This window comes from Lepisma saccharinum, chromosome 14 (assembly GCF_977018435.1).
Source record: "Lepisma saccharinum chromosome 14, izLepSacc3.1, whole genome shotgun sequence".
Lineage (NCBI taxonomy): Eukaryota > Metazoa > Arthropoda > Insecta > Zygentoma > Lepismatidae > Lepisma > Lepisma saccharinum.
Window position 1 is genome coordinate 74,837,311 of NC_139242.1, and position 27,730 is coordinate 74,865,040.

The 27,730-nt window shown below is 37.4% G+C and overlaps 1 protein-coding gene across 2 annotated transcripts in view; it reads right to left on the minus strand.

The window, feature by feature from the left end:
- Positions 1–240: 240 nt before the first annotated feature.
- LOC145999028 (uncharacterized) overlaps positions 241–27,730 on the minus strand; it is a 55,142-nt gene continuing 27,652 nt past the window's right edge. The window contains exon 4 of one of the 2 annotated variants that reach the window (XM_083135929.1): positions 241–1,042. In XM_083135929.1, the coding sequence (XP_082992055.1) occupies positions 388–1,042 (655 nt within the window). In that variant the 3' untranslated portion in view covers positions 241–387. Of the gene's footprint in view, positions 1,043–7,061; positions 8,499–27,730 lie in introns of those variants that run through there. The other variant, XM_083135928.1, reaches the window with a different exon arrangement.

Consider the following 27,730-nt stretch of genomic DNA (forward strand, 5'->3'; position numbering starts at 1 on the left):
TCTTGATCACGACCAAAGGTGGGGGTGATGTGATCAGTACCATGCCCCTGGCTCCCTTTACCCCCTCGAGTTTCCTCCAGGTATCCACTTTATACAATGATGGGTGGGCACTGGAGCCGCTTGAAAGGTGGAAAAAATCCCGGTTCTCCCCTGCTGGGGATCGAACCCGGGTCTCCACAGCTTTTAAATTATAAAATTATAAAACAACTTATATAGCTAACTTACTTATATATATATATATATATATATATATATATATATATATATATATAAACACCTTATAAATATGCGATTGTGACATTGGAATGGTGCCAGAACACGAATGGAATCTGTAGGCAAAGACATAATTTTCTTGCACAAAAAAAAGTTCATTCTAGTATGTACTTGTCATTTCGGGCACAATAAAACTTTTGGATCCCAATTAGGAAGAGCCAGAAACTCGCTTGGATGAGTGCACTTCAAATGTCTCATTATACCTTGTCTGTGACGAAATTTTTTGCTGCACACAGGACACTGGAATGGCATTTCACCAGTATGTATCATTATGTGATCGTTTCGATCAGCTTTCCATCTGAATTTTTTGTTGCAATAAGGGCAGCCATATGGCTTCCCCTGATGTACTTTTTCATGAACATAAGCTGCATTTTTTGAACCAAGTATTTTCTTACAGATATGGCACATGAACTTCTTCTTTTTTGGATTGTGACTCCGGGTGTGCTTTGCAAGATCCTGTGCATCTGGATAAACTGCTCCACACGTATTGCACATGTACAGAAGCTGGATACTGTCTTTCCAATTCGAAGAGTTAACATTTACAAAGAGTTCGTTTTGCCAGGAGTTCATATTCTGTATTGGCAAAAACTTGTCATTGACAATAATACCCATTTTCTGGGCAGAAGGGAAAACTGTCTGATACTCTGATGCTGGCATAGCTGTATTCTGTGTATCAGTTTTTTCATGATCATCACAGCCATCATTTTCGCCACCCTTTTTGTGTCCTTCAACCATGGAACCATTCTTTCTTTGAGCATTTGTCGTGGATCTGGAAGAACAAAATAGTTGCAGAAGAGACATGTAAAATTTATTGGTTCATCTACAGAAACTCTCAAAATTTAATTAACAAGTTTAATATTAGAATTTACCATACTGTCACACAAATGCATGCAGCCAATTCAACTAGACAATCAATGGGATTGTGTATTTAAAAAATGATGCATTGATCATGCATATTTTTCTTGCTGTCTTATCCTCTATCTCCAGTTCATGAAAGACCCATTAGAGTGTTAGTTAATGAGGATGATGACGACTCATGTAATTTTCTGATTGTTTGTGGAAATCGTTCCTCATTAGCATGCAATGTCGATAGGTCATTTTCCATTGTCTAGAGCAGGGGTTCCCAAACTTTTTCATTTTACGGCACCCTTAGTGTTTCAAGATTTTTCCGTGATGACCAAAGTCAGAATGCAAGCCTATCTAACACTTGCAACACTCAATTAGTGTGGTTAGGTTGCTTGCCTTAAGTTACAAAATAAACACATTACTTCGAATTCGGAAACATTTTTTGTGTAAAAAGTACCAAAAAATACATATTTGGAACAATCATATCATTGATTAAATATATTGGACCATTTTGTGGTGCCCCCTGTAAGCCAGCCACGGCACCCAAGGAGTAATAATAATAATAATAATAATAATCACATTACTTTACACATTCAAGTTTGAATATGAATTATTCAATGAGCAATATAATGCACTCAAAAGCACTTCAAAATCATTACAACTCTAGTGATTATTCTATTTAAAGTTCAATATTTTCTTCTCAAACTGTAGGTGCCTGCAAATTGCAATAGTATTGAATGCAGTGGTCCAAATGGGTAAGACCATCCTCCTGGGGTTAATTTGTGCATAGCATCCCCCCACCTAAACCCTGTATCAGCCAACTGTAGACCAGACAAACGAGAACAAGTCTCTGAGCAAGTAGTGACGCGAGATGGCTCCATCAATGAACAGTGAAAGAAACGGGATTGCATAATGGGCGACTGGAGTTTCCCGATTTCCCTGTTTCGCTTTGTTAGCGTTGCAAACTTTTGAAAGAGACAATACCGTATGCATATGGCAAACTGAACGTATTTTTGTCTTCACGTCCATATGCTTGGTTTAAGAATTTCTTAGGGAAATATTAGGGATAAAACTGCAAGTGCAAATTTTGACAAGCTGTGCATTTAGTGTACGGACATGGCTCCGTACATGCCATGAAACTTCCGTACATGTACGGTCAGGACCATAAGGTTGGCAATGCTGCACTTTCACCACTTGATTTCCCTCCTCCTCCTCTGCCGCTATGTGCTCTACAGTTAGCTGGGACACGGTGTAGTAGAAAAGGTGCCAATGGAGAACCAGACTGGCAGATGGGGGGACAAAAATTCTTAGAAGTATGAAAGAATTGTAAATTGTGATAAAATACTGTTTCTAAACTGGGGAAACCATAGTGGAGTCAGTTGTTTCTGGTGGAGAGTACATGGAAGAGTTTCAACTTTAAACAATGACTGAATGAATACTATTAGGAATTCAACATCTGAAATATATATTTACAGGTTTTTCGCTCACTTCAGACACTCAAGTGCATTCTTCATGGTATTTCTGTAGGGAATTTTACTTACCTTCTTTTACCACTGGAAATACAGGTGCTTCGTATTTGTTAGTTTTATTTGTGTCATGCATTGCAAATAGTAGTGTAATATTTGAAAACAAAATAAAAAATATATATAAGCAGAAACAATTCCATGGCTGCAGTTATCTAGTCAGGTGAGGGGAGGGGGACTTTGGAAGTTCATACTAAAAGGCAATTGTATTGTGACACCTGTTTGGCAGGGAAAAAATGGTTAACATGAATTCCATAATATACCTACGTATGTATGTATGGGTGTGCGCGTTTGGAATACCTGTAAAATTGCATTCAATATTTGTAAAAACATTGTGAACAATACTGTAAAACAACGATTAATGCTACTATCGTTTAACATGGTGACAATGAGACAGCTGGGGAAGTGCTTTGCAAAAATTTTGCCAGCTGTGGTGTACAGTGGGATCCATGAGTATTACCGTGCAAATTGTCCATGACTATTTTCATTAATTTTTCTCTTACATCCTATGTGTTTTTAAGTGATGGATTTTATGTATGATGCGCTTGTTTTGAGTTTCCTTTAAGTCTTGAAGCTCTTGTTGGGTCAAATAAAGGGCACAAACATGGTGATGGACAATTTGCATGGTAATACTCATGGATCCCACTGTACCATTCCCAGGCATCTCCCCTCACTTCAAGCACTGGGTAGAGGAAAGTGATCAAAACATGTAATGGCATGCGTGGAGATTTGGACATGGACATTCCTACATTAAATACACTTGCGGATGTAATGAAGTTCACTGCTCTGTTAAGGTTAGGGGGGGAGTGAGCAAACTTCTGTTTTCTTTCTTTGTATATTCTCACTAGACTTACATAATTATTTGAAATGTCAATTTTATGTAGCTTACGTGACACACCTGCGTGGTGTTTCCAAGTTGTGAAAAAGAGAGGAATTCTCTATTCAATTGCATGCATTGCTTGTATTAATACTTAATGCTACCCTTTTATAAGAAAAAAGATTACAAAACAAGCAATATTGTTTTTTTTTCTTCTGGCAAGATTATTTTATCTTGTATATGTATATCTATATAAAAGATCTAAGAGGAAAGATGCTAGAATGAGTAGAAGCGAAGGCAGATTTCACACTTGGCAGCTGAGTAATGAAATGTGTGATTATTATACACAAAGATATCTTCTGAAAAGTCAGATATCCAATTTTACATTTTTCAGGAACATTAACATTTTTGTTAGTCCTGCCAAAATGTTTATTTGGAAATTCACTGTATTTGGAAACATTCACATCAAGCAAGGAGGCAACACTGGCTACTGGAATAGTTGAAGCTTCCCACTATTTGTACAATGTTTGCATGTCTTGACCTGGTTAGACAAGCCCTTATCTACATTTCCCTTACAAACCTTTTCATTCACAATAGTTAGTAATGGGCTTACTATTCCACTTACATGAGGTAATTAATAAATAATTCTATTTCCATGACGGTTTAATAAAAAGCAAATATTTATTTGTATGTAATAATGTAAATCTGTCTGTTTCGGACAAACTCCCCCCCCCCCCATTGTAACTTTGATATCCATGGAATATCAAACTCAATTTTTGTTTTTTACTAGGCTGAGCCCATACTGATGCCGATGTATCGGAATAGGCCGATACTTTCCCGAGATTTTGCCCCACAAAAATCCCTCGTAACACTTTCGCGGAGTCTAATTATCCTGGAAATTATGCAAAATTTGAAGTTTGTTTTGTTTGCCCCCAGTTTTGTGTCAACAAATTGAATTTTGTTGTAATGTAACATGTAATTTAATATTCTAATGTAATTCTTGCATATTTTAAAGCAGAACTCTTGGTAAATTGATGCTTATAGTTAAAGTGGAATACTTGAGGGGTGGCCACAGGGAGGATTATGGCACAGGTTGCACCATCAAGATTCTTTTGGGGGATTTTTTTCCCTTCAAATAATATAAAATTCAACATTTATATCTTTTTTCAAAATATATGTAAAGATTTTCACCTTAAATGCACCATATTTAATCCATTAGATGAAAAAAAAAAGAAAGTGTTTAAGAGTATTATTGAGGTGGGGTGGGGGTGGAGATATCCAGCTTATACATATTAGACCTTAATTGACATGTGGGTTCTGAATTAAATTTTGGGGGAACAGTATCCAACTTAGCTCTTAGATTATGGCGAGTAATTTAGTTAGAGGGGGGATGAGCATTAAATTGAGGGGATATCCAAATCTTGTGTATTGCTATTGTCTTAGACTGTTGCGAAATTTCTGGTGTGGAGACTGAGAATTAATTTTTTGGAGGAGACAATATTAACAGTAAGTATAAAATTGATTGAGTATTAAATTTAAAGTGAGAGATAGGAAGCTATTGATAAAGTGTTAAATCTTAGATTGTCAAGGGACATCTGTAGTGAAGAGAGAGTTCAAACATTAAATTTTGGAGACTGTGTATTTAGCGATATGATACCCACACGTTTTCGACACCGAACGTGCCAAAGGAGAAGTTGGAAAAGACTAAGAATGTATTGACATCCTATTAAATTAATATTCTTGAAAGCCTGCAAAGAAATGGATGTAAAAATTTTCTTGCTCGTGAGGATGCATGTTTGGCGCTTTACTGAGGTGAATGTGAAGTTTTATACTATAGCTGCATTACAAGACAAGCGATATTCTCAATTATGATGAACGATTTTAGGGGTGATCTTGAGTGATGGGCCCTCTGTTCAGGTTGGAGGGGCAGATCAAGTATAATGTTCAGTAAAGCTGGGAAAAAAGTTACTTTCGGTAGACATGCTGTCGTAATCAAAATACTTTGTGGAGATTATGATATGGTTTGAGGGCACGAATGATATGATTTGGGGGGATGCACCATTGGCCATGGGGGGAGGATGGGCACACCTGGAATACTTACACACTAATATTAATCAATATGTCGAACTAATTTTAATTAATACCATTTTGAAGTATCAGTATCGGTGTGAATCAGTGAGAGTATCAACATCGGCATTTGTTCAATGTGGTATCAGCTCAGCCCTAGTTTTTTACAACTACACAGAACTCTTAATGCTGATAATATGAATTTTTTATTTGGTCCCCCACCAGAGATATTAGGGATCAAATTTTGAAAAAAAAAAGTTGTAAGTGAGCATTTTCAAATAGCTACAACTAACAGAAAAAACAATTAACATGCTGAAATATTTTCTGTTACGACTTTGGATGTATATATTTCCTCTGAAAAAATTAAGGCTCTGATATTTCATTACTTCCCTGCTAAAAGAAAAAAACAACTTAGATTTTTGTTTCAGTTTTGGCCCTAAATTTCAGCCATTTGTCTTAGAGATGGGAAAAAAGGGCATAAAATGTAGTTTGAAATGTTATGAGAACAATGTATTTTCTGAAAACATGCAAATATGCAAAATCTGCCATAGTCATCAATATTGGCCAATTTTAAAATTACAATTAATTGATACAGCATACACTTTTTATTTTCTGCATATATCAGTTTACTGCATATATCAGTTTACTTTTTTTTTTTTGCCAAAAAGTAGGGTGATCATTATGTGAAGCATCTTTTAAAAGAAAAATGTGTCAGTATTACTGATACTTAAAAAATCATTTATGCAAAACTCCTGAAATTACAGGGTGGTCCGAAAGTCTTCTCACCCCCTACCGAAAAGTAATAAGAACAATAGAGGATCAATATAATAATATCAAACACATGTACTGTAAATATTGTTTTAATTTTCTATTTCAGATGGCTGACACGAGCTCCTACAGTTTGGAAGAGAGGCTGATTGCAAGTGTATGGGCACATGATCATGTGCATTCAGTCAAGAGCATGGAGGACATGCGACATGACTTCACTGCAAGATTCAGCAGACTAGCCCTTCCGAAAGTGAATATACTAAAACCAGTAAATGTGTTTGATATTATTATAATGTTCCTCTATTGTTCTTATTACTTTTCGGTAGTGGGTGACAAGACTTTTGGACCATCCTGTATGTTCAAATTGATAGACATGATTTCTTAGTGACAGTTTAGCAAGTATGAAAAACTTAGCATATCAGTTATTATTGAAGTATGCATTAGTGTTTAATTTTTAACTTGAGCAAATTTACTACAGTATTGCAAAGTATGCATCTACAAAATATAACCATCTGTGTTCGAAGACTCTGCGCCACCATAATTGGTTTCATTATCTGGCACACCAATTACATGATGAAAGGTTGTATGAAAATTTTTGGACTGGAAAAAACAGGGTGCAACGATTATGTAGTGAACTACAGTAAGCCAAATGGGAAATATATTCCCTATATCATCATGATGTTTGCAATTTGAGCTACATAGTGGCATTGTTTGTTTTAATTTTATTACCAGATAATTGTAAAAGAACACAAAAAATAATGTAATTCTCAAACAAATTTAATATCATTTTTACAAGTAGTTTTGAACACACCTTTTTTTAAAAAATGTATTACAATAAACATAACTGGATCTTTACGAATGAAAGAAAAACACTAAAAAAAAGAACACCAAGGTGTACCTAAGACACAATTGTAACCAGACAGCAATGCACCATAGCAGTATCATTCATAATTAATTTCCAACTAACAGCTTGTTTAAACTTTATACTATGCATTCTCAAATAAATGAATGTAGTCACATTTCTGGCTTCTTGAAAATGTTATATTTTTTTTAAAAAAAACTCACCTGCTATCATTTATATTAAATCTATGAATTATCATTAAAATTTTAGCTTTGAAACTGATTTGTTCAAAACTATTTGCAAAATTACATAAAACGTTTCAGAGAATGTAAGGTAAGTCAGCTATCATACTGAACTTGCTCTTCTCTTTGGGACATTACTCTAAATATGTGACAATTCTCATGATCATCCTGAGAATTCACTACCACACTATTACATAATCACATTATTGGGCTCTTTGAAATCAAATTGTTTGTACACACAATTTTACATACTTCACATGTTTACTTCTCGTTTCTGAGACAATATAGAATCTGGTTTCCAATTTGGATAATCCTCAAACTCAACTGGATGGATAGTCTTCAAATGTCTCCTTAGAGCTTGCCTGTGGCGAAATTTTCTGCAGCAGACAGGGCACTGATATGGCATCTCACCTGTGTGTATCCTTATGTGGTCCTTCAAATGATCTTTTGTCAAAAATTTCCTTCTGCATTGAGGACACCCAAACTGATTTTCTTGGTGCACTCTTGCATGCAAATACACCCCATGTCTTTTAGTAAACTTTTTCCCACAGATCTCACACACAAAATCGCTTACTGCTTTATGAGTCTTTTGACGCATGAACTTGCTTGCTGCTTTATGAGTCTTTTTATGCATGAACTCACTGGCTCCTTTATGAGTCTTTTCATGAATAAACTCGTTGGCTGCTTTATGAGTCTTTTGATGCATGAACTCACTTGCTACTTCATGAGACTTTTGATGCACGAACTTGCTTGCTACTTTATGAGTCTTTATGTGTTTTTTGAGGTCCTGTACAAAAAGAAAAACATCATCACACACATTGCATGTGAACACTACTTGGATGTTATCTTTCCACTCTGAAGAGTTCAAATCAAACGATTCAGTTTGTTTAGTCTCAACTATTTCCATATGCAAAAACTTGTTGTCGACAATCAAACCAATTTTCTTGTTAGAAGGGAAAGCTGTCCAATGCTCCGGTACTCGTGTAGCAGAATTCTGTGCATCAGCTTCATTGGATCCTTCAGCCACAGAAACTTGATACCGACACTCTTCTTTTTCTTTGCTCCCTTCAGTATTTCCTTTGCTTATAGAAACATTCTTTTTACGAACATCTACAGTGGATCTGGAAGAACAAAATATTTGCTGAAGAGACACGTAAATCTCCTTCCTTCACACATAGGAAGTGCAAAATTTTATTAACAAGTTCTATATTGTATGTGCTAAATTGCAAGTCAAGTTGCCTATACATCAAATGTTGGACCGTCCAAATCTGTAGCTATTACTCTCTACAGCACGGTTTCACTTGTGAAATCCTCACTCTTTTACAGTCCACATCTGCATCGCAGAAAGACTAGGAGGAGAGAGGTGGAAGATGCAACAAGTTCACACATTGACTTGCTGTTGTGCTACAGTCAATAGTGTAAAGATAAAGGGTAAAATGCTCCCCTATGCTTTGCACCACACCATGAAGGCTTATATGGGGGTGTGGAGTTAGGGTCTCATCCTTTCTTGATCACGGCCGAAGATGGGGGTGATGTGATCAGCATCACACCCCTGGCTGCCTTTAACTCCCCCCCAATTTCCTCCAGATACCCACTTTGCATGATGCTGGGTGGGCACCGGAGTCGCTTGAACAGGTGAAAAAAGTCCCAGTTCTCCCCTGCCGGAGATCGAACCCGGGTCTCTCGCATGGTAATCAGACATTTCAATGCCTGTTGAGTAGGCGTTCGAAGCCCAGCGACATGTTAAGTTTGCTGCTGGATTTATGTATTAATCCACGCGAGAACGATGCTCAGCATCTCCCATGGCAATCTTGCCTCAACCGCAATAGAGTAAAGTGCTCCCCTGTGCATAGCACCACGCCATGAAGGCGTATAGGGGGTGTGGGGGTAACACCACACTTTCTTGATCCGGTCGTGAGCGGAGGTGATGTGATCAGCATCACGCCCCTGACTGCCTTTACCCCACAGGGTTTCCCCCAGGTACCCATGTTATTCGACGCTGGGTGGGCACCGGGGCCGCAGAGCTGTTCATATCACAGACAGTGAGAAAATCGGCAGTATTGTAGCGGAACTACATTCTGCATGCATGTTTGGGTCTTTATATGCTAAAAATTGCTGCAAACTTAAACTGTCGCGGGGCTTAAAATTCAGTGACACCTGGACATTCTATTGATAACACTGCACTTAAACAATAAATCACATGTGCAGAGCATTATGATGTTTGGTATGCAAGTGCCTCCTGTACTGTGCATCTGGTCGCAGGGTGTGAAGGTGACATTCAAATTGACACTTGAAGGAAGAGAATCAAAACAGTGTTACTCTGGAGCCATCCAATCTGGATACCTTGAATGCTACAGTGATTGGTGGGAAGGAAGACATGTAACAGCGTGCTTGCAGCTGTGCTTGTGCTTCCTACCAGCGCCTGAAGCAGGGAGTCGTAACGTAACGAAATGGAACGGTATTTTCAATTACGGTTTCCGTTACGTTACAACCAGAAACAGAATAACTTTTTTCGTGAACAGAAACGTTACCTCAGGTATATGAACATTACGTTACAGGTGTGCATAACGGTACCGAACCATAACTGATCTTTAAAGAAGTAGGTCTTCACGTGACACTTTAACGTTACATCCATTGCCGGCAACCAGTAACGTTACAGGGTAAGAAAGAGGTTCGTCACGTATTGACTAGTAACTTTAGTGTGTGTGGAAAGTGATAGTAACGTTACAATTAACCAGTAACTTAATTGAGGTCACTACTGAAAAAACGTTACACTCCTTTTTTCAAAGCAACAACGTTATTTATAGCTGGTATCATACAGATGTTCCGATGTGCAATACCGTGTCCGATGCCGTGTTCCGGAGAGAATAACATAGGTCTCTCGTATAATTGTGCTCGTTACTTTTGTAACGTTACAGTTCTTTTCCTCCACAAAAGTCTGTTTCGAAAAAGTGATACACATATCCGTTACGAATAGCAAATACCGTTATCGAAGGCGTTTTCGAAGAAGTCTCATAATTGTTTGATTTTGATTTGCTTTATTTGACTTCGCTTTTTTTTTGCCACTTTTGGCTAATTCTCGAAGATGGAGATTGGTGATAACAATATGAAATTGATGAATGCACACTTACAAACATCCACGCCCAGGCCGGGATTCGGACCCGGGACCCGTAGCGTTCTCATAATTGTGATCGGCAGCATAGTAACATTACAATATTTTGACACCTTGAAAGTCATTAAGTTATAATACGTATTTTCGTTTTGGATGTCAGTGAAAACATTAAATTGTAAAACAAAACGTTTCATTCGGCGTGACAGAATTCTGGTTATCGGAATTTACTGACTAACTATGTATTTATCACAAATATATTTATTTTCTGCATACTTAATCACTTTACGTGAATTTGTTCTAATTTGAATATCTATGCAAGATGAATTTTAACATGTGCGTTCACTTTATACAATAGGAAAACAAACGTTTGTTGAAGGAAAACGTTTCTATCTATCTATCTATCTCTCGCTCTCGGTTTACATGTGTTACATCAATTAAAAAAAAATACATTATGTTTTTCGATGAGAATGATTCGTTCTTAGATTAAAATGCTGAAGGACGAAACATAAAGGACCAACCATGGTCGAGCCAAAAAGTCATCCGTGCCACGCGTTCGTCCACATAAGCGAGAGGCAAGCTTTTTCCTATCGGAAGACGAAAAATAATTGCTTGCTGCGCGACCTTGAGAAGGCGAACCGAACTGATAGCAGCAGCACCACGCAAATCGGAAAATCTGAAACTTTGTACACGTGACCTTCGATCACGAAGCACCCGAGTAGACAACGCCCTGAGGCGATATGAAAGGCACTTTTAGCCAGTGGCGGCCGGCGGGTACTGTCAACGTGATCAAGAAATCGAAGAAAAAAAACCTCCGCAATGTCTTGGCCCCCCTCCTTGAGGTTGCCCCACTGGCCAAGATGTATATCCTTGTTTGGTAACGTGGAAAACAGTGTGTTTAAGTAATAACACACTAATACGATTCATCTTCACTCACTAACCTATCTTTAAACACTACAGGACACTTCACTAAAAACACAATTACAAGAGGAAGGGAAAGCAAATCTTCTCACCTTCTCCTCCCCCATGCACACGTATTCCAACTGGACGTTGAAAATATTCTACATTTGATGTAAAAAGAAATTGTCGAAATGCCAAAGGAATTTTTACTTTTATATTTTTAAAAAGTCTGGATGGCCCTCTAGGCGCATCTATCTATTATCAAAATGTTCATTTAACTTCGGAAAAATACTAGGTTCGTTTCTCCAAATGTTGGCAGAAAAGTAGATAGTACCTTTTTCACGAATTACTTCCCCAACGGGTCGTACAAATCCGTCGTATTTAGCGACTTATCTCTGAAGATGGCAACGGTGTCAACACTGAGAAAGTTCCCTCGCTGTGCTAAACGGGCACGGCTGGTGTCTTATGGGCTAACCCCATTGGCTAACACCACCCCCTGCCACCTTCTTCCCGGCTTATGGTGCAAAGGTTACTCGCTGAGACTTCACCAACCCTCTGCACGCGTTTCAACTTGGTTAGGCCAGCTCTTGGGTGGCGCCGACCGCTGCCTCGCCGAGGATACGAAACAGCTGGCGATGCAGTGAGGAGGTTGGGGCGGTTCATATCTAGTCTGTGGTTGGGGCGGTCGTCACGTCAGCTTGACCGATTGAAAGATTCGAATCTCATTGTCTGTAAACTATCAATGTATTAATTTAACAATACTTGGGCTAGGGGCTAGGTATGCATTTCTTCTGAGGGTAGTGCCATGGCACGGCGGCTCTCCCCCTTGAGCCGCCGCTGCTTTTAGCAAGTAGAAAATACGTATAAAGGATGGAATTTGTGTACGAAACAAATGAAACCGCGTTTGCGCAACTGGTCTGTAGCTAGACAGGGCCTTTGGACTCTGAAGTAGGCAACAATTGTATGGAGAGTGATTCTCAAAACTAAGCGAATAAAAGGACAGTACACGTATTTTACAAGGGCCCTCATCTGCTTACAATTTTGAAAATTACTTTCAGTAATTCTTGCCTTTTTGGACAGGAGATGAATTAAACTTTTTGGTGTAGAAACAGACAGAGCGCCTACCACGTTTGAAAGAAGAGCATAGGCAGACATTAAAGTAATTTTCAAGAATGTAAGAACGACAGTCGACATGGACATTGAGCAACGTGTGACTGAGAAATACAATCGGAACAAAGGACAAGATTCTTCAAGAAACAGTAATTTTATAAAACTTCCTATCATTAACTAAGTTCATCCTTTTATCCTCTTTTGTTTCTTCTACTTTTGTATTGTTCTTGTATCGCTTTTCTGCCACTTGTAGATAATCGCGACTATGAACATTAATGATGATCATATTAAATCTATGAAGGGATGGTTACCAAAGAAAACGCTCATGCCCAGGTGTCTACTCGAACTTGAAATGTTTGGTAGAGAGTTTATGAGTGGATCACTCAACGACTTCGGCTTCGAGGATACTGTTTCAGTTGCAACATGCAGTATAATTACGTTTCTACTACTCTCAATTGACCCAAGCATGTGGTATGTGTCCTTCATTTTACTTAAAAAGCCCCCTTGATACATGAGATACTGCAAATAATTTCAGGCATGCCGTCGAATTCACATTGCCTGGCACTTTTTTTAAACTAAGTAATGAAGTGACGTGTATATTCATATTACGACTAGCTCGAACTAAAAACTCTTGTGGAATACTGTGTATATGTTATCCTTGTTGAAGTGAGGAACTTCATATTTTGCTAAGAAAATATGTATGAAAAAATATGTTTGTAGCTACTAGAAGAATTCAAATTATTATGATGGAATTTCAACTTGCGTATACTCTTCATATAACGTGGTATATAGTTATCGCAGACGAGGTCTTGTTTCGCAGTCAATTTATTTTTAGTTGAGGAACTCGAGAGTAAGTTGCAAATATTTAATGACCCACGTTGTGGTGTGCTGTTCGATTAAGCAGAATTGGAGTGAGAGAAATCATTCAACACGTCAATTTGTAACTGTGAATGCAAGTTTTCTTTGATTTAGCGGGAAATCAGTCTGCTATTGTTGTAAGTAATAAATGGAAACATATACATTTTCTGCTCGAGTAGGAATCCACAGGCGTTATCCAATCAATCAGTTTCTGTGTTTGAAACTTCTGTCTAGGAAAGCTACATAAAATTTGCTTTTAATAACAGCAGCTTCAAAATAACCTATCCATTCTTGTCATGCCAAGTAATGTTTGATTTTGATTTGTTATATTTAACTTTGGTTTTCTGCCACTTTTGGCTAATCGCGAAGACGAGGATGGGTGATGAAATTACAAAATTGACGAAAGGACATCACAAAGAAAAATGAAAATGATGCATAGGCTGGGATACGAACTCGGGACCTGTGGCGTCGTATTGCGATGTGCTAACCGCTCCGCCACGGAGGTCTGCAAAGTTGTATTTGACCATTGTACATTGTTAATGAAATAAAAACATTACATATACAGTGGCTCACATTAGTAACCGAAACGTAGCATTTTGTTTCATTTCTTCACAATATTTCACAATTAACAACATGTACATAAATATAATCCATTGTGAAATATTTATACGCATTTATTAAAGCTATATTCCCTGTTACGTTTTTCTTTTTTTTTTTAATTTTGGGTGTTTCAGCACTTAGGCTATTTTGCACCCGCCACGTTATACTGGGTCCAGCCCCTTACCACAACAAATAACATAACTGTAAGGTCGCATAACTGAAATATGAAAATATTCTGACTTAGGTTAAAAGCTGAGGCTGTAAAGGGGCACTCAGCACACATGACAAAAAGCAGGAGAACATACAGAATTATACTGGCCAGTCGCCAGAGACTTGTTAGTCAGCAAAAGGCAGCCCAGGGTGTACTACGTGGAACTGATTTTGACGATTGGGTGTATGTACTGCGTGGAAGGTCACCCCTTACACCCCTGTTACGTTTTCAAATCTGAAATTAGTTATTTATATTTGGGTGTGAAAAAAAAGATCACTTTAATATTCAGACAAATCTTGAAAGCCTTCTGTTACTGTTACATAGTTTTTTACCGGTCAACTACAATGCGGGGAAAGAACAATTCATGCTACTTCCTGACTACATCTGTTATGAGTAACTGCATTGATCCCTGACTGAAGTACGAGAAAAATGGGTAACAAAACAAAAAAACAACATTTGACGAACGACAGCTATTTATATTTGCCGTATCTAACCAAAGGGTGTCGGTACATGCAAGGAAATTGAAAATGTTAAGTACATGTAAGCGTACCGTGGGTAACGCAATAAAACGTAATGAAAAGCAAAATGAGGTAAATTCCGTATCTCAGAAAATTCAACCAAGATAAATGGGAGAAAGAAATGAAGGAGCTTCGGTATGAAAAATCAAGACCCTTTCCTCACCCCCACCCCCTTCTCAAACCAAGGGCTCTGAAAGCAGCTGTGCAACTTGGAGCAGACATTGGGACTGCTTTACAGACGGGATAAAATGAAATGTACTTCCGTTTTCCTACCAACTCAGAAGCGAGTTGGAAACTCTTCATTGCTCCTGTATAGATAAGAAAGTGGGGGAGGGCAGTAGCAGACAAGGCCACCACGGAAACTTGTTTCCAGCAAGCTTTATGTTGGAGTCTTGGCAGTTTGTGGAAGGATTTTGTGTTCTGCCTTCCCCCCCTCCTCTCTCTCTTTGGATTGAAAAACAGGGTGCGACGATTATGCGATGAAATACGGTAATATATAACGATAAAGCTTTATTTGATTGAAGATGATGATAATAATAATAATAATAATAATAATAATAATAATAATAATAACCCGTGACGCAACGGTCCGTGAGGGCCACGTCCTACCTACCGACTGCCGGCTTCACTTCCACCTGCCGAGGTTGGAATTATGGGGTGACGCGTGGTTAACAAGACAAGTCTTCAGCTAATCTGTGGTCTTCAGTCTTTGCAGGTTTCCATGGCCGCGTCACGCTACTAATTTGTAGCTCCTCAATTTCCTCACGACGGTGGATGGCCACCAACCCCATACACAGGCCGAAATCTCAGAACCAGGGGTTCCGGGTTCGAATACTGGCCTGGCCATGAATGTTTGATCTTCGCAAATTAGCCAAAAGTGGCACAAAAAGCGAAGTATAATAAAAGAAAATCAATCAATAAATTGTTTATTGTTGGTTGACGTGAATTGTTAATATGCCTAAACTATTAAAATACTCTAATATCAGGTTTTCTGTTGCAAATTATTATTTGAATTTTGAGGGCATCCATGACGAAGTGCTTTGCATACTGCTCTATGAAACCGGAGACCCTATGATCGATTGATTGATTGATTTGCTTTATTTTAAATCGCTTCTTGTGCCACTTTTGGCTAAACGCGACGATGAGGATGGTCGATGAAATGATGAAATTAATGAAGGGACACTCACAATGAACACCGAATGAACACAATGCCAAAGCCGGTGTTTAAGCAAGCTGTGCTAACCACTCTACCACGGAGGCCGGAATCCTTCTTAATGTATAGGAGAAATCGTTCTTTGACATCGAACTAAGAACAGTTAATATGCGTCACCTCGGAGTTATTATATTTTAAATTTCGAACAATCAATTGAGATTTATTCTTCACCATTATTTTGTCCACATCAAAACTTCTACACAATAAGATCAATTACACTAAGGACAACAGCATTAGAGTCTATGCTTTAAGGAATGATTAAGCACACAACGATGACGGAAAATAATTCACATGATTAAAGTGATGCATTACATCAATGAAACATAAATTTTCGGTCATGAAGAAAGATTGAAAAACGCAGGGACACAATAATCGATGTGTTTATTTATTTTATTTCGCTTTTCTTCCACTTTTGGGTAATCACAAAGATAAGTATGAAAGGTGTGTTAAGATGAAATTTGTGAAAGGACAACTACAAACGTAAATGGATAGGACACAGTCCAAACCCCAAAGACCATTATACTGACCTTATGTCATGACGCCAGATCCTCGTTAGTGTGCAAAATGCACTCCATGGTCACAATGACGTAAGCATTCGTAGAATTGATTTGTATATCATTCTTTCTTTTTTTTCAGAAAAACGCGAGCTAAACTATTGCGCGTTCTGTGATATGTTCATTACTTCTCAGAAACACTCGCGGCCTTCAACCAGTTTTATCCTTAAACAAAATTGCGGGTTAGGATGTTAACAGATACTTCAAAGACAATATCCAAAAAATTACTTGTCACATACGCAGAATGTAAAACATTTTTATTTTCTCGTTTCTTCTACATCCTTGGGGAGTAAAGACGGCTGGAGCGTGGTGCTGGTCATATGACCTCCAAAATGTCCGAACTCGAGAATATGCGACACCCTACTGCCACAAACCCTTAAATGTGCCTTCATGGCACGGTTCTATACGCACGACGAACTTTACCTTACCTTTACTACTACTAAGTACTCATGCCCGGAATTTTTGTATTTTTGATCCCTCATTATGTCTCCATTGCTAACCTGTTTCATTTCCAGTCATGACAGCAATTAGTCGATGCAATAAAAATACGTCAAACTTAAAATGAAACAGGTGTCCGCGCGCGCACGCGCACACACACACACACACACAAACACAAACTCAAGGAGAGAGAGAAAGGCGGGGTTGGGGTGGGGGAGGAACACAAAATCCTTCCACAAACTGCCAAGACTCCAACAAGACGCTTTGCCGGAAACAAGTTTGCGTGCTGGCCTTGTCTGCTATTGCCCTCCCCCACTTTCTTATCTATACAGGAGCAATGAAGAGTTTCCAACTCGCTTCTGAGTTGGTAGGAAAACGGAAGTACATTTCATTTGATCCCGTCTGTAGATCCGAAATGGTAATCTGGCGGTTAAGAAAGCAACGATGAGTATGAGCGACGAAATGGTGAAACTGATGAAGGGACAATCACAAAGAACACTCCTGCACAGGTCGGGATTCGAAACCGGAACCCCTGGCGTCGTAGCGTGCTGTGCCACTCTACCACGTAATATTTTTTATGTACTAATTTTTAGCTACTTCCTTTGTTCCTTATTTTATTAAGTGTATCCGAATATTAATGTTGCTGCTATGTAAAGTCCAACGTTCATAATTTAATATCTGACTAAATAGTATTTTTTCAAAATTGTTCCACTTTGTATCACACATCTACGATACCGAAGATATTTTTTTAAAAAAAATTCTAACGTTCCTTCATTTAAAATGTGTCTGACATGCCTTAAAATGAAAACGTCTTATCTGGCCAAATATTCGAGAGTCTACCTATTTAGCGAAGCGTTTTTCTGTTGTTTGCGACGTGAACAACGTAACGTCTCGAAGGTAGTGAAGTATAAAGACATTTGTAGACATGTGAGCACTTTTGTTATCATATTCACTGATTGTAAATGTCAAATGATGGGGAATTGCAGAATTACGCCTGTTTATTTGATGGAATTCTAAGTGAAAAAGAAGAGAGGAAATGGAGATATTAATACTAACATTTATTGAACGTTTTATCCTGGATGCGAACCCGGCTTCTTAAAGGTAAGTGATCTCACTTTGTATTTGTTGAATATGTATTTAGTGTACACATTTGTGCCTAATAAAGAAGTCCAAGAAAAATGTATTTTTTAGCTAATACGTTTTAGAATTATTATTTTTTTAAGTATTTGTAGGTGTGTTTTACAACAAAAGAGCATTTCGGTATCAAAGCAGAGGGACACAAGAAAGAAAATGCAAGGGCATTAAATGAAAACTCCTTAACTTCATTAGGGGTAACATCTGAAATAAATAAATCAATAAATAAATCTAAGCGTACATATGGTGAGACATGAATCCATAGGGACAAAAGTATATTTTTGGTCAAATGGATTAGAATCACTGCGTGCACCCTAGAAAGTTTGATAAAACACCTCAAGTGTTTTTCTTAAGAGAAGTGTAATACTACCAAATAGGACCTCTGGCAAGAAATCGCTAATAGGCGGTGTGTGCCAAACAAAGAAGACGACGACAACCTATCTCCAGTTCTCAAGGGCATTTAGTGGAATGAGTGATTATAAAGTTTTATTTTGGATTTGTTCAGTAATATGGTGCAGGCGATAATCGTTCAGGTGTGTATATGTATATGAGTAATTGAATTAGGTTATTTTACTTACCTTTTTGTCATTTTAGTATATATATATACTAAAGCAAGATATATATATATATATATCTTGCTTTAACCCACGGAAATAACTATTTCTGCTTCTGCATTTTTCAGCAGTGTACAAATACGCCACAAGCTGCTTCTACATGGAGCCAATCAGATTCGCAGTGTTCGATTTAAGGGAGGGGTAGGAGGTTAGAACTACATTTTACAGCGGAGGTAGATGAAGAAATTGGGATCCTTAAAACTAGCGTGAATGGGAATCTCGGTCTTTTACGATTGGTTACAATGGAAGGAGAAGGTTCTTCGCTATCCAAGGGAAGAAAGAGAAAAAATCCCGTTCGCATGTTTTTCTCCTTTGATGACATACGACGAGAATCTCACTGTCTTATTCCGGGCTGCGGAAAGAAAGTTGCGGTAAGTGCAATCTTCGGGCAGGTTGAAATGTTTCAGTTCTCGCCGTAAATTCCGTTATTTAGGATTTCAGGATGGGACTTATCTTAACTTGTCGAATCTCATAGCCGTCCTAGACCGAAGCCACCTTGATCGTGTTATTACTATTTAAACATCATAAGTGTTTTCTATCTTATAAGTTACATTCTTCCTCTCAATTGTTCTGCCAGTGAGGGTCAACGTAGAGAACGTGGTCTCGAAAAAGGAAACTGAAAACAGCTCGTCTAAATGTCGGAGAGCCTTAGTTTAGAGTGCAATGGGGTTATACGTCGTATAGAGCGACCACAACGCCGAAAAGTGTACGCACAGATTTTCCTTCTTCCATTCAGCTCTGGCCATAAGAAAGCATGCTTTACTGTGCCCCTCTCCTCCACGCGAGAGTACAGTGCACGCGAGCCGCGAGTCTGCTCAGGTTTATATCCTTGTGGTCCCACAGTAGTTTCTGTTCATTTCTGCAGGAATTCAATCTTATCATAAAAAACTAACTAAACTTTTTGCTCTGATTGTCGTGGATTAAAAAAATGTTAGGATGCAGGCGAAAGGAAATGGAAAATAATTAACGTTTGTAAATTACACGTAGGATTGTGCACGAGTGCACTCTTGCTCACACATCACATTCTGCTATGAGCCAGCGTATTTAAAGGTGCTTGAAGACTATGGGCAGATCTTTTCATGTCTGCAGGTTTGCCTTGGGAAAATTCAAATGCCTAGTTTCAATACATTAATTAATGTAACTTTATTTGGGATTCTATGAAATTATTTGCATGGAGGTGCATATAGAAACGTTCATTTCATCATGTTAACGTTTGAAAGCAACTGATATAGTCTGACCGTGGGCAATAGTTGCTTCGGCATTTCAAAACTCGGCTGCATATGCATGTGTGGGGGGTAGAGGAGTATTTTATTTCCTATTTCGGCAATTTTACGTAGCTTTCCTACCTCTTCAGTTATTTACTATGTTGAGGTTGAATAGATATTGGGACAAACTCAATGGTACGTCCATACCTTAGCCAGGGTTTCAAATAGCAGCTTAGCTGATCAGTCACGGAGCAGGCAACGACTTTAGTCTTTACGGTGTTCTTCAAGCAGCAATTTTAGTATGGTGTCTTGATACTAATTTTTGCATGGCCATTATTTTGTTGGCCGTGACGATATACGTTGTTATTGAACATGGTATCTAAAACTCAAAGTTTGCTGATTTACGTGAATGCTGAACTCTTACTCCAAATTGAAATGAATGCAATACTCCTTGACTACTAAAAAGTGATAGCGATACTTGAAGTGAAGGTCGGCTTCCCCGATGTCGCAGTGGTAGCGTCGTCGCCTTGTATTCCAGGGGTCCCGGGTTCGATACCCGGTGGAGGCACACAGTGGTTCGGATCCAATTTTATAAACTGTAGGTTCAGTTCCGATTAGCCTTACTGTGCATAAAGTCTGACTCTTAAACGTGACTCAGTCTTACAGATAAGAATTAGAAGTGGAAAAATGTCGATTTACTTCAAATACCCTTCAGAGGATTTTTTTTTTAACACAACTGAAAACCGCATTTTTGTAGTTACGTTCGTCTGATTCCCGTAGGACGATAGGTGAAATACGTTTCCCGAGAAATATTTGAAAGGAGTTGTGTTAAGATGTCAAGCATGTAGCCCACAGCCATGCTGTATGATGAAAGCATAGAGGATAAGCCCCACACTTAATCTAGGTTCACAACAAAGATAGCGACTGAGAGGCCTAGCGTAATGAAAGGCAAGGAAAACTGTTAATCATTGGAAGAGACAATGAGTTTCATGTTTAGATCATTCTATCATATGTATAATTAATGAAATTGCTTATAAAAATAAAAAATGGTACAAAATGCTTCAAAGTAATTGAAAATATCGTCTCCAGGAAAAACCGAGAAAAGGAATACGCCCATTCAAACTGCAAACCTCGATTTGCATACTATATAGAAGGAATTTCCACCACATACTTGAAATTAGTTTGAGAAAATCTAAAATACGAGGAATCCCTATTCTCGTGTTGCTATTTCCTGTCAAATAAGAGGCTGTTGCGGTCTACTTCCGCGCTATACATTGAAGAAACAACGCTTTATACTCCGAAGTAGATACCAATGGTTCATGGACGCCCGCATTTTTTTTCAGGGAAGGGCAAGCAAGGTAGTTTTTTCCAGGGGGGGAAACAAGGTGCATGTCCTACACCATAAGTGTTGTCTTTTAAAAAAAAACATTTACTTTAATTTAAAGTTAAGTTCATGCAATAATTAACATATATTATTGTAGCTGAAATGACATTATATGTGTGATATATATATATATATATATATATATATATATATAATTTTTGGTTGACTTTCATTTTCCAGGGGGGTCGTCCACCCCTTGCTCCTCTTTCGGACGTCCTTGCAAAGGTTCTATTTTTATTTCGCGTCTACCACTGTTAATCGCGATGATAAAGGATGCGATAGATGATGGAAGTGGTATAAAGACAATATCTTCTAGTCCAGGTTCTAATCAGACTTTAGACTTCGCATTGTATTACGCTAATTAATTTGCCACGGGATCGGCTACTTTGTGTTTGTCTGCTCATCAAATGATTAATTAGTTATTCAAACTCTATAGGTAGCAAAGCGATATAAAATAACGAAACGGAAAAAATCCACTTGACGTCTTGTAGTACTATCATCAACCTACAATTTCATGCTCACAAATCCACACAGGAAACTTCTTGTGGCATTAGTTTTGCGGAATGGCCTTGGGAAATAAAGATCGCCCATTTCCTTGTTCAGCTCTAGACAATTCAGGTGCCTTATCGAAGCTGCTCTTGAGCACGCAGGGTTTCTAACCTACTTCGCCGTAATTCAGTTGTTGTATCTTGATCAATATGCTGCATTGAACATTCCACTCAGAAATCCCATCCTATTCAACAGGGCGAGCTCACTACCATTCACGATTTTCGTCTGTATAAAGTTTGAAAAAGAAGAAATTTTCAGAAAACTCGTGTCTAATGTATTTCATTCTTTGATGTTTGTGTACAATTTGTAATACTATTAGTAATTGTAATACAGCGCGTCATTTTACTAGATATTCAACTAGTCTCTGTAGAAATAAGACAAAAAAGGAAGGAGGCTACTTAATGAAAAGGTGCAAACTGCTAATTTATAAATCTAAAGTCACGAAAAGAGTTCAGTCAAGGTCACGCCGCTCACCTAGTCTTGCCAGTAAGTAGACACATCCATATTTCGTTTTTGACGAAAACACGAAATGTGAAATGACATGCTGTAATGTTAATTTTTCATGTTTCTGAAAGGTGAGGTGCATTTTCCTACCCTGTTTCGTAACGAAATGATCTGCAAAATAAGAAATACTCCTAAACACAAAATTAGTTTATTTACCGATGCGATACTTTCTGAAGTTTGAAATATCCTGAGTTAGGTAATTCACGGAGAAATGATTAATTCTGCTGTAAATATTTGAGAAGCATAAATTGACCCCTTTATACAGAATAGACTTAATACTCTCGTAACTACATAAATGCGTAGCGTTCCAACAGAACTGATATGCTACGAATGTACTATAAGGGATATACTTATTTTGTGTAATAAGTGCAGTTTTTTAATCAAATTTAGGATTATATTCAATTTGTCATTTTATACACCACTTTTGATCAGATTTTTCACCGCTATAACAACGAATTTTTATTTTATTTAGCGCATTTGAACCCGAAAATTGTACCGAAATTTTGTATTATTTACCAAAAATATATGCCTCTTCTACCAATAAGCAACAATTTCAGCTGACGCAATCAACCGCATACGTACAGTGCGATGCACTAATATTGCTCGGCAAATTGTCCGACTATTTTCGTTATTTTTCTCGTACATCCTATGTGTTTTAAGCGATGGATTTTTATGTATACTGGTGCAGAAGTTGTCAACAGCTTGTTTTGAGTTTTCTTTTAATTCTTGAAGCTCTTATTGGGTCAAATAAAATGCACTAACATGGTGATGGACAATTTGCACGGTAATACTCATGGATCCCACTGTACAACGCGCGAAGTGTCGACTGAGCAGCTAAGATGTGTGGCAACCCTGTAGGACCAGGGGTGTGGAGGAGACAAGGGGAAGCTCAGACTTTGACTGGACTGTTTTCGTGGAGAGAGCAATCGTGGGAAATTCCTACTATCCATTAGCTAGTATATCCATATAAAATTGCGGAGGATGGTTACATTCTAACATTCCAAGTAGGACCTTTATTCCATCACTTGAATTGTTTAGTAAAATTTATTATTTTAATTCGTATATGCAAAATTGGACTAAATTGATCAATTTGATGGAGTGGTAAGTTAAATTTTACGTTTGGTACATACATTATATTTCGTCAGAAACCAAATGCTTTATTGATGGCGTTGCGGGCCAAAACTGAACGTATGAAAATATTTCAGATCAAATTGTGACTTTACTGGAAAGACAAAATATCAGGTTCAGGAAAGATTTCCGTGGGTTGTAGTTTATAAAACACACACCTCTGAATGGGTGTCCAATATGTCCAGGATTGAATTGCAGTAATTGGTTAATATCAAGGAAATAGCGTTTATAACAGGGCGAAGCAATTAATGACCTAAAAATAAAATTTTAAAAATATATCATTTGTTATTAATTCCTTAACAGTTGATGAGTTAATTTTTGATAAATTTAATGGATAAGTGTAAAATGTTTAAATTTACTACAACTTGTTCGGAAAATGGAGTAATACACACTGTTAGCAGCAGTGAGATTAATGCAGAATTGGCAAATACGTGAGATTTAAAATCATTTTTTTTAAAAAATAATTTTATGTTGTATTGTTACAGAAGACAAAAGTTGCAATGGCTTTTCAGAATAAAGCTGAAGTAATATGATCAATAAACACTTGACGGAGATTCTAAAATAAAAATGATTGTCTGCTAGTAAAGACGTGTACAGTACGATACACAGTATCGTGTGGGAAATTGACAAAGATTACTTTTGTTAATTTTTTTTCTTGCATCGTGCGTGTGTTTGAGAAATAAATGCTTGTGTAGAGATTCAGTTGCTTGTCTGGCGCTTTGTTCAAATTCGCAACTCTCATTGGGTAAAACAGAACAAACGCGATGGTGGATAATTTGCTTAGTAATTAATACTTATGCATCGAAATCAGCATGGAAAAGCTCCTCTATACTCTCATTGAAAGAACTGAAAGATACTGAAAGCAGTGTGTCCTAGGTTTACTTCAGTCAGCAAGAGGACATTATCACATGACAAAATTTGAAAAATAAGGGTAAAAGATATTCAATTAATAAAATGTCAAACGCTACAAAAAATCTTCAGAAAACTACTATAAATGTTCAAAATTACCTAGAATTGACAAAAGTTACTTATCATTACTTAAGCATTAAAAATTCAAAGCAAATTTGCCTGAACAAATTGACTTTACTGAACAAAGTTTTTACGCACATTGTTCTTGCATTGGAGCAATCTTTGCATCCTTTTTTTAAAATTCAAAATCAAATTACTTGTTCTATTATTATAGTAAAAAGAGCAAAAGTGTGCCCATTCATCATATCACTCATCCCCAACTTCGCAATTAGACAAAATTGGCAGAAAAGCGAAGTAAAATATACTAAATCAACTCAAATGCATATCCCAATCATTGACTTTCAATTTTTCCCAAAATCTCAAAATCCATAAGCACAACTTTCTCCCTATAACCTGTAGAGTTTATCTAGAAGTTAGGCGAGCTTATACCGCAAATTAGTCTTGTTCTGTCACTTATCACCACGCCCCCCTCTATAGTTGCCTCCAGCTCGTTGTCCTGTAAATTCTCCACACGCATTGTAGTCTAGCTTTCCCCATGTTCAAGAATTTCGACGTATTTTATATTGGGGAAGGTCCACTATGTGTAGGGTATTCTATAGTATTTTAATCAGGCGTAAAAAGTGCTGGGATTCCAATTTGTGACTAATCTCCATACATTAAGCATATTGTTATATAATGACAGTTAGTGGTCTCCATATATTTACGTATATGGGTATATTGTACGAATACACAAACTCGCACATAGATTTTACTTTGATATTAATTCTTTCAGTATGAATAAAACTATTTTCTTTATAGGGAGATCATAGTGGTAACCTAGAGAAACATATCAAGCGGAGGCATCAAGATAAGCTGTCATTTCTGCAGAAGAAGAAAATGAGAAATGCTATCTCTAGTAATCCGAAAGCCAATATTCTCCTAAATGTAAAGATGACCGCAGACATCCTCAGGCAGTCTTGCATCCGACTCATCTCGGAGCACGGACGTCCTTTTTCACTGATGAATGACCAAGCATTTCAAGATATAGTGAATCCTCTTTTGGAAGCGATGCCAGCTTCTGACAGGTGCGTATTTTCATCAATGTCGTCAGATTGTCCTTTACATGTATTCCTTAGTATGTTCACATTGTATACGAATGAAATTATTTTCATTGTTAGTAACGGACAGTCTTAATCAGTGTTCGGAAAGTTACTCGAGTCAGTTGCTTGGTTCAAAAAGTAGGTTCGGTGCAGCTACTCAATTTAAAGAATAACTTACTTTTGCAGTTACTTTCTGTTGGATATTTTATTGCGAAAAATTGAACACACCCAATGATCATTAATTACAAGAAAATAAATATTTAAGAAATTTTATTTTGGATTTTATGTCTGTGGTATGTCATCGCATTGTAATATTATGACAACAATCAAGATTAAACCAAACACTGAAGTTTTAATGAGCAACTAGAAATGACGAATTGCAACAAAGCGTGGATGTCCTAAATTCAAAATGGAACGAAGCCCAGCTTTCTTGCCTTAGTAGGAGATTCCGAAAAAAAAAGGAAACAAAAGCGTCCAGAAAAGAAATAGTTGGAAGCTAAACTACCCCTCTAAGAGAAAGGCCCTTAAATCAATTTGACGTATACAAACAAGACTAATTATTCAAATGCCAACAACTCTAAGCTGATTTTTCAAAGGATGACGCTTGGTCCGCGCATAGTCCATCGCAGCTATTTCTGGCTTTCAAGACAGAACCCACTCCTTAACTAGCTCAACTACTGTCCTCGCGTAGCTGGGCAGGACTGAAATTTTGGAGGGCTCCCACCAGGAATTTAACCCTGGACCGCTAGCGCCAAATGTTAAATCACTAATAATTTGGCTACGCGGGAGCCCATAGTTGAAACAGTGTTGCCAAATTTAACTTTTCCCCCAACGCTACAAATTTTAAAGTTAAAAATTTGTCTTAAAGAATAGTAAAAGTAACGTCATAAAGTTACATCTATTGCAAAAATGAAACTCTGCTACGGTTACAGCTACCTTCTTTAGTTAGAATTCCTTAGAAATTCATTTCAGGTTACTTCAAATACATTGATTTTATTGATCCAGCCTCATGTAATGAAGGTAGAGAGTTCTGTATATCCTTACAATGTTTAGAAGGAATGCAATTACGTTAAGTTAGTTTTTCAAATAACTGTAAAACTAGTTACTCACTGACATAATCATGAGTAATTTCAACTGCAACAGTTACTCTTTGAATAAGTAAACTAAGTATAACTGTCTGGAAAAGTAATTTTCTGAAGACTGATATGTATGAGACACATTTTTTCATCAAATGATATTTAACACACTTTTGTACACTCAAACAAAACTAATTAATATAAAGTTTTCAAATATTATGTCAAATTTTCCTCAATTTTACAAAGTTGTTACATATACAGTGCGTTCGTTTTAAACTCTTATAACACAGGTTAGGTCGGAATATGTAATATAAATACTGTATAATTGTCTGCATGCTAGACGTTACGGGACGAAAATGCCGGCATCTGTCCCATATCACGTGCTAACTCTGCGCAGAGACAAAACAAACTCACTGTACTCCATATGCCTAGAGACAGGTTATGCTAACATTCTGTAGCTTTCCAGTGCTGGATGGAACTGAGCATGCAGTACAACTTATTTAGATATCCCCTATATACTATTGTTAATATATTTTAGAAAATAAAAAAAATATAGGTGTCACATATATCCTTTTCACAGCCTTAGGTATATCTGAATGAAGCAAAAAGACCTATTGCCAAAGCCCAGTGCTGTGACCAGGGAGGGTGGTGTTATAACTTCCTCATTAGTTCAAACTTTACTAAAGAGCGTTGATTGCATCAAATAACACTGTTTATTGCATGCAAGCTGCGTTAGTTTCTAGACACACTGATAGAGGTTAACCTATTATGGTTTTAAATAACAATCTTTTTCACTTTCACCAAAAAAGTGTTCTGCTTTCTCATATTTGTAGCATTTGCCTAGTTGATGAAAGCTTGATAATATAATTAATTCATACTATTTGAAAAATATTTTAAAGAATTTTAATTCTATTTTGGGTTTGAAACAAATGTCTTGAAAATTTCAAAAATCAAGAAACAACTTATCAATTAAGGATTAAAGCAAATTTTATTCTCTGCAGGTTTATCGTGAACAAGGAAGGTGTACGGAACATGCTATTCAGTCAGGCCCAGCAGATCAGAGAAACAATACGCGGCGAAATGGACGGAAAATTGATACATCTAAAAGTTGATTCTACTTCGAAAAATGGACGATCATTCTTTGGTGTCAACGTCCAGTTTGTTGTAAATGGGGCTCTCCAATTGCGTACTTTGTCAGTT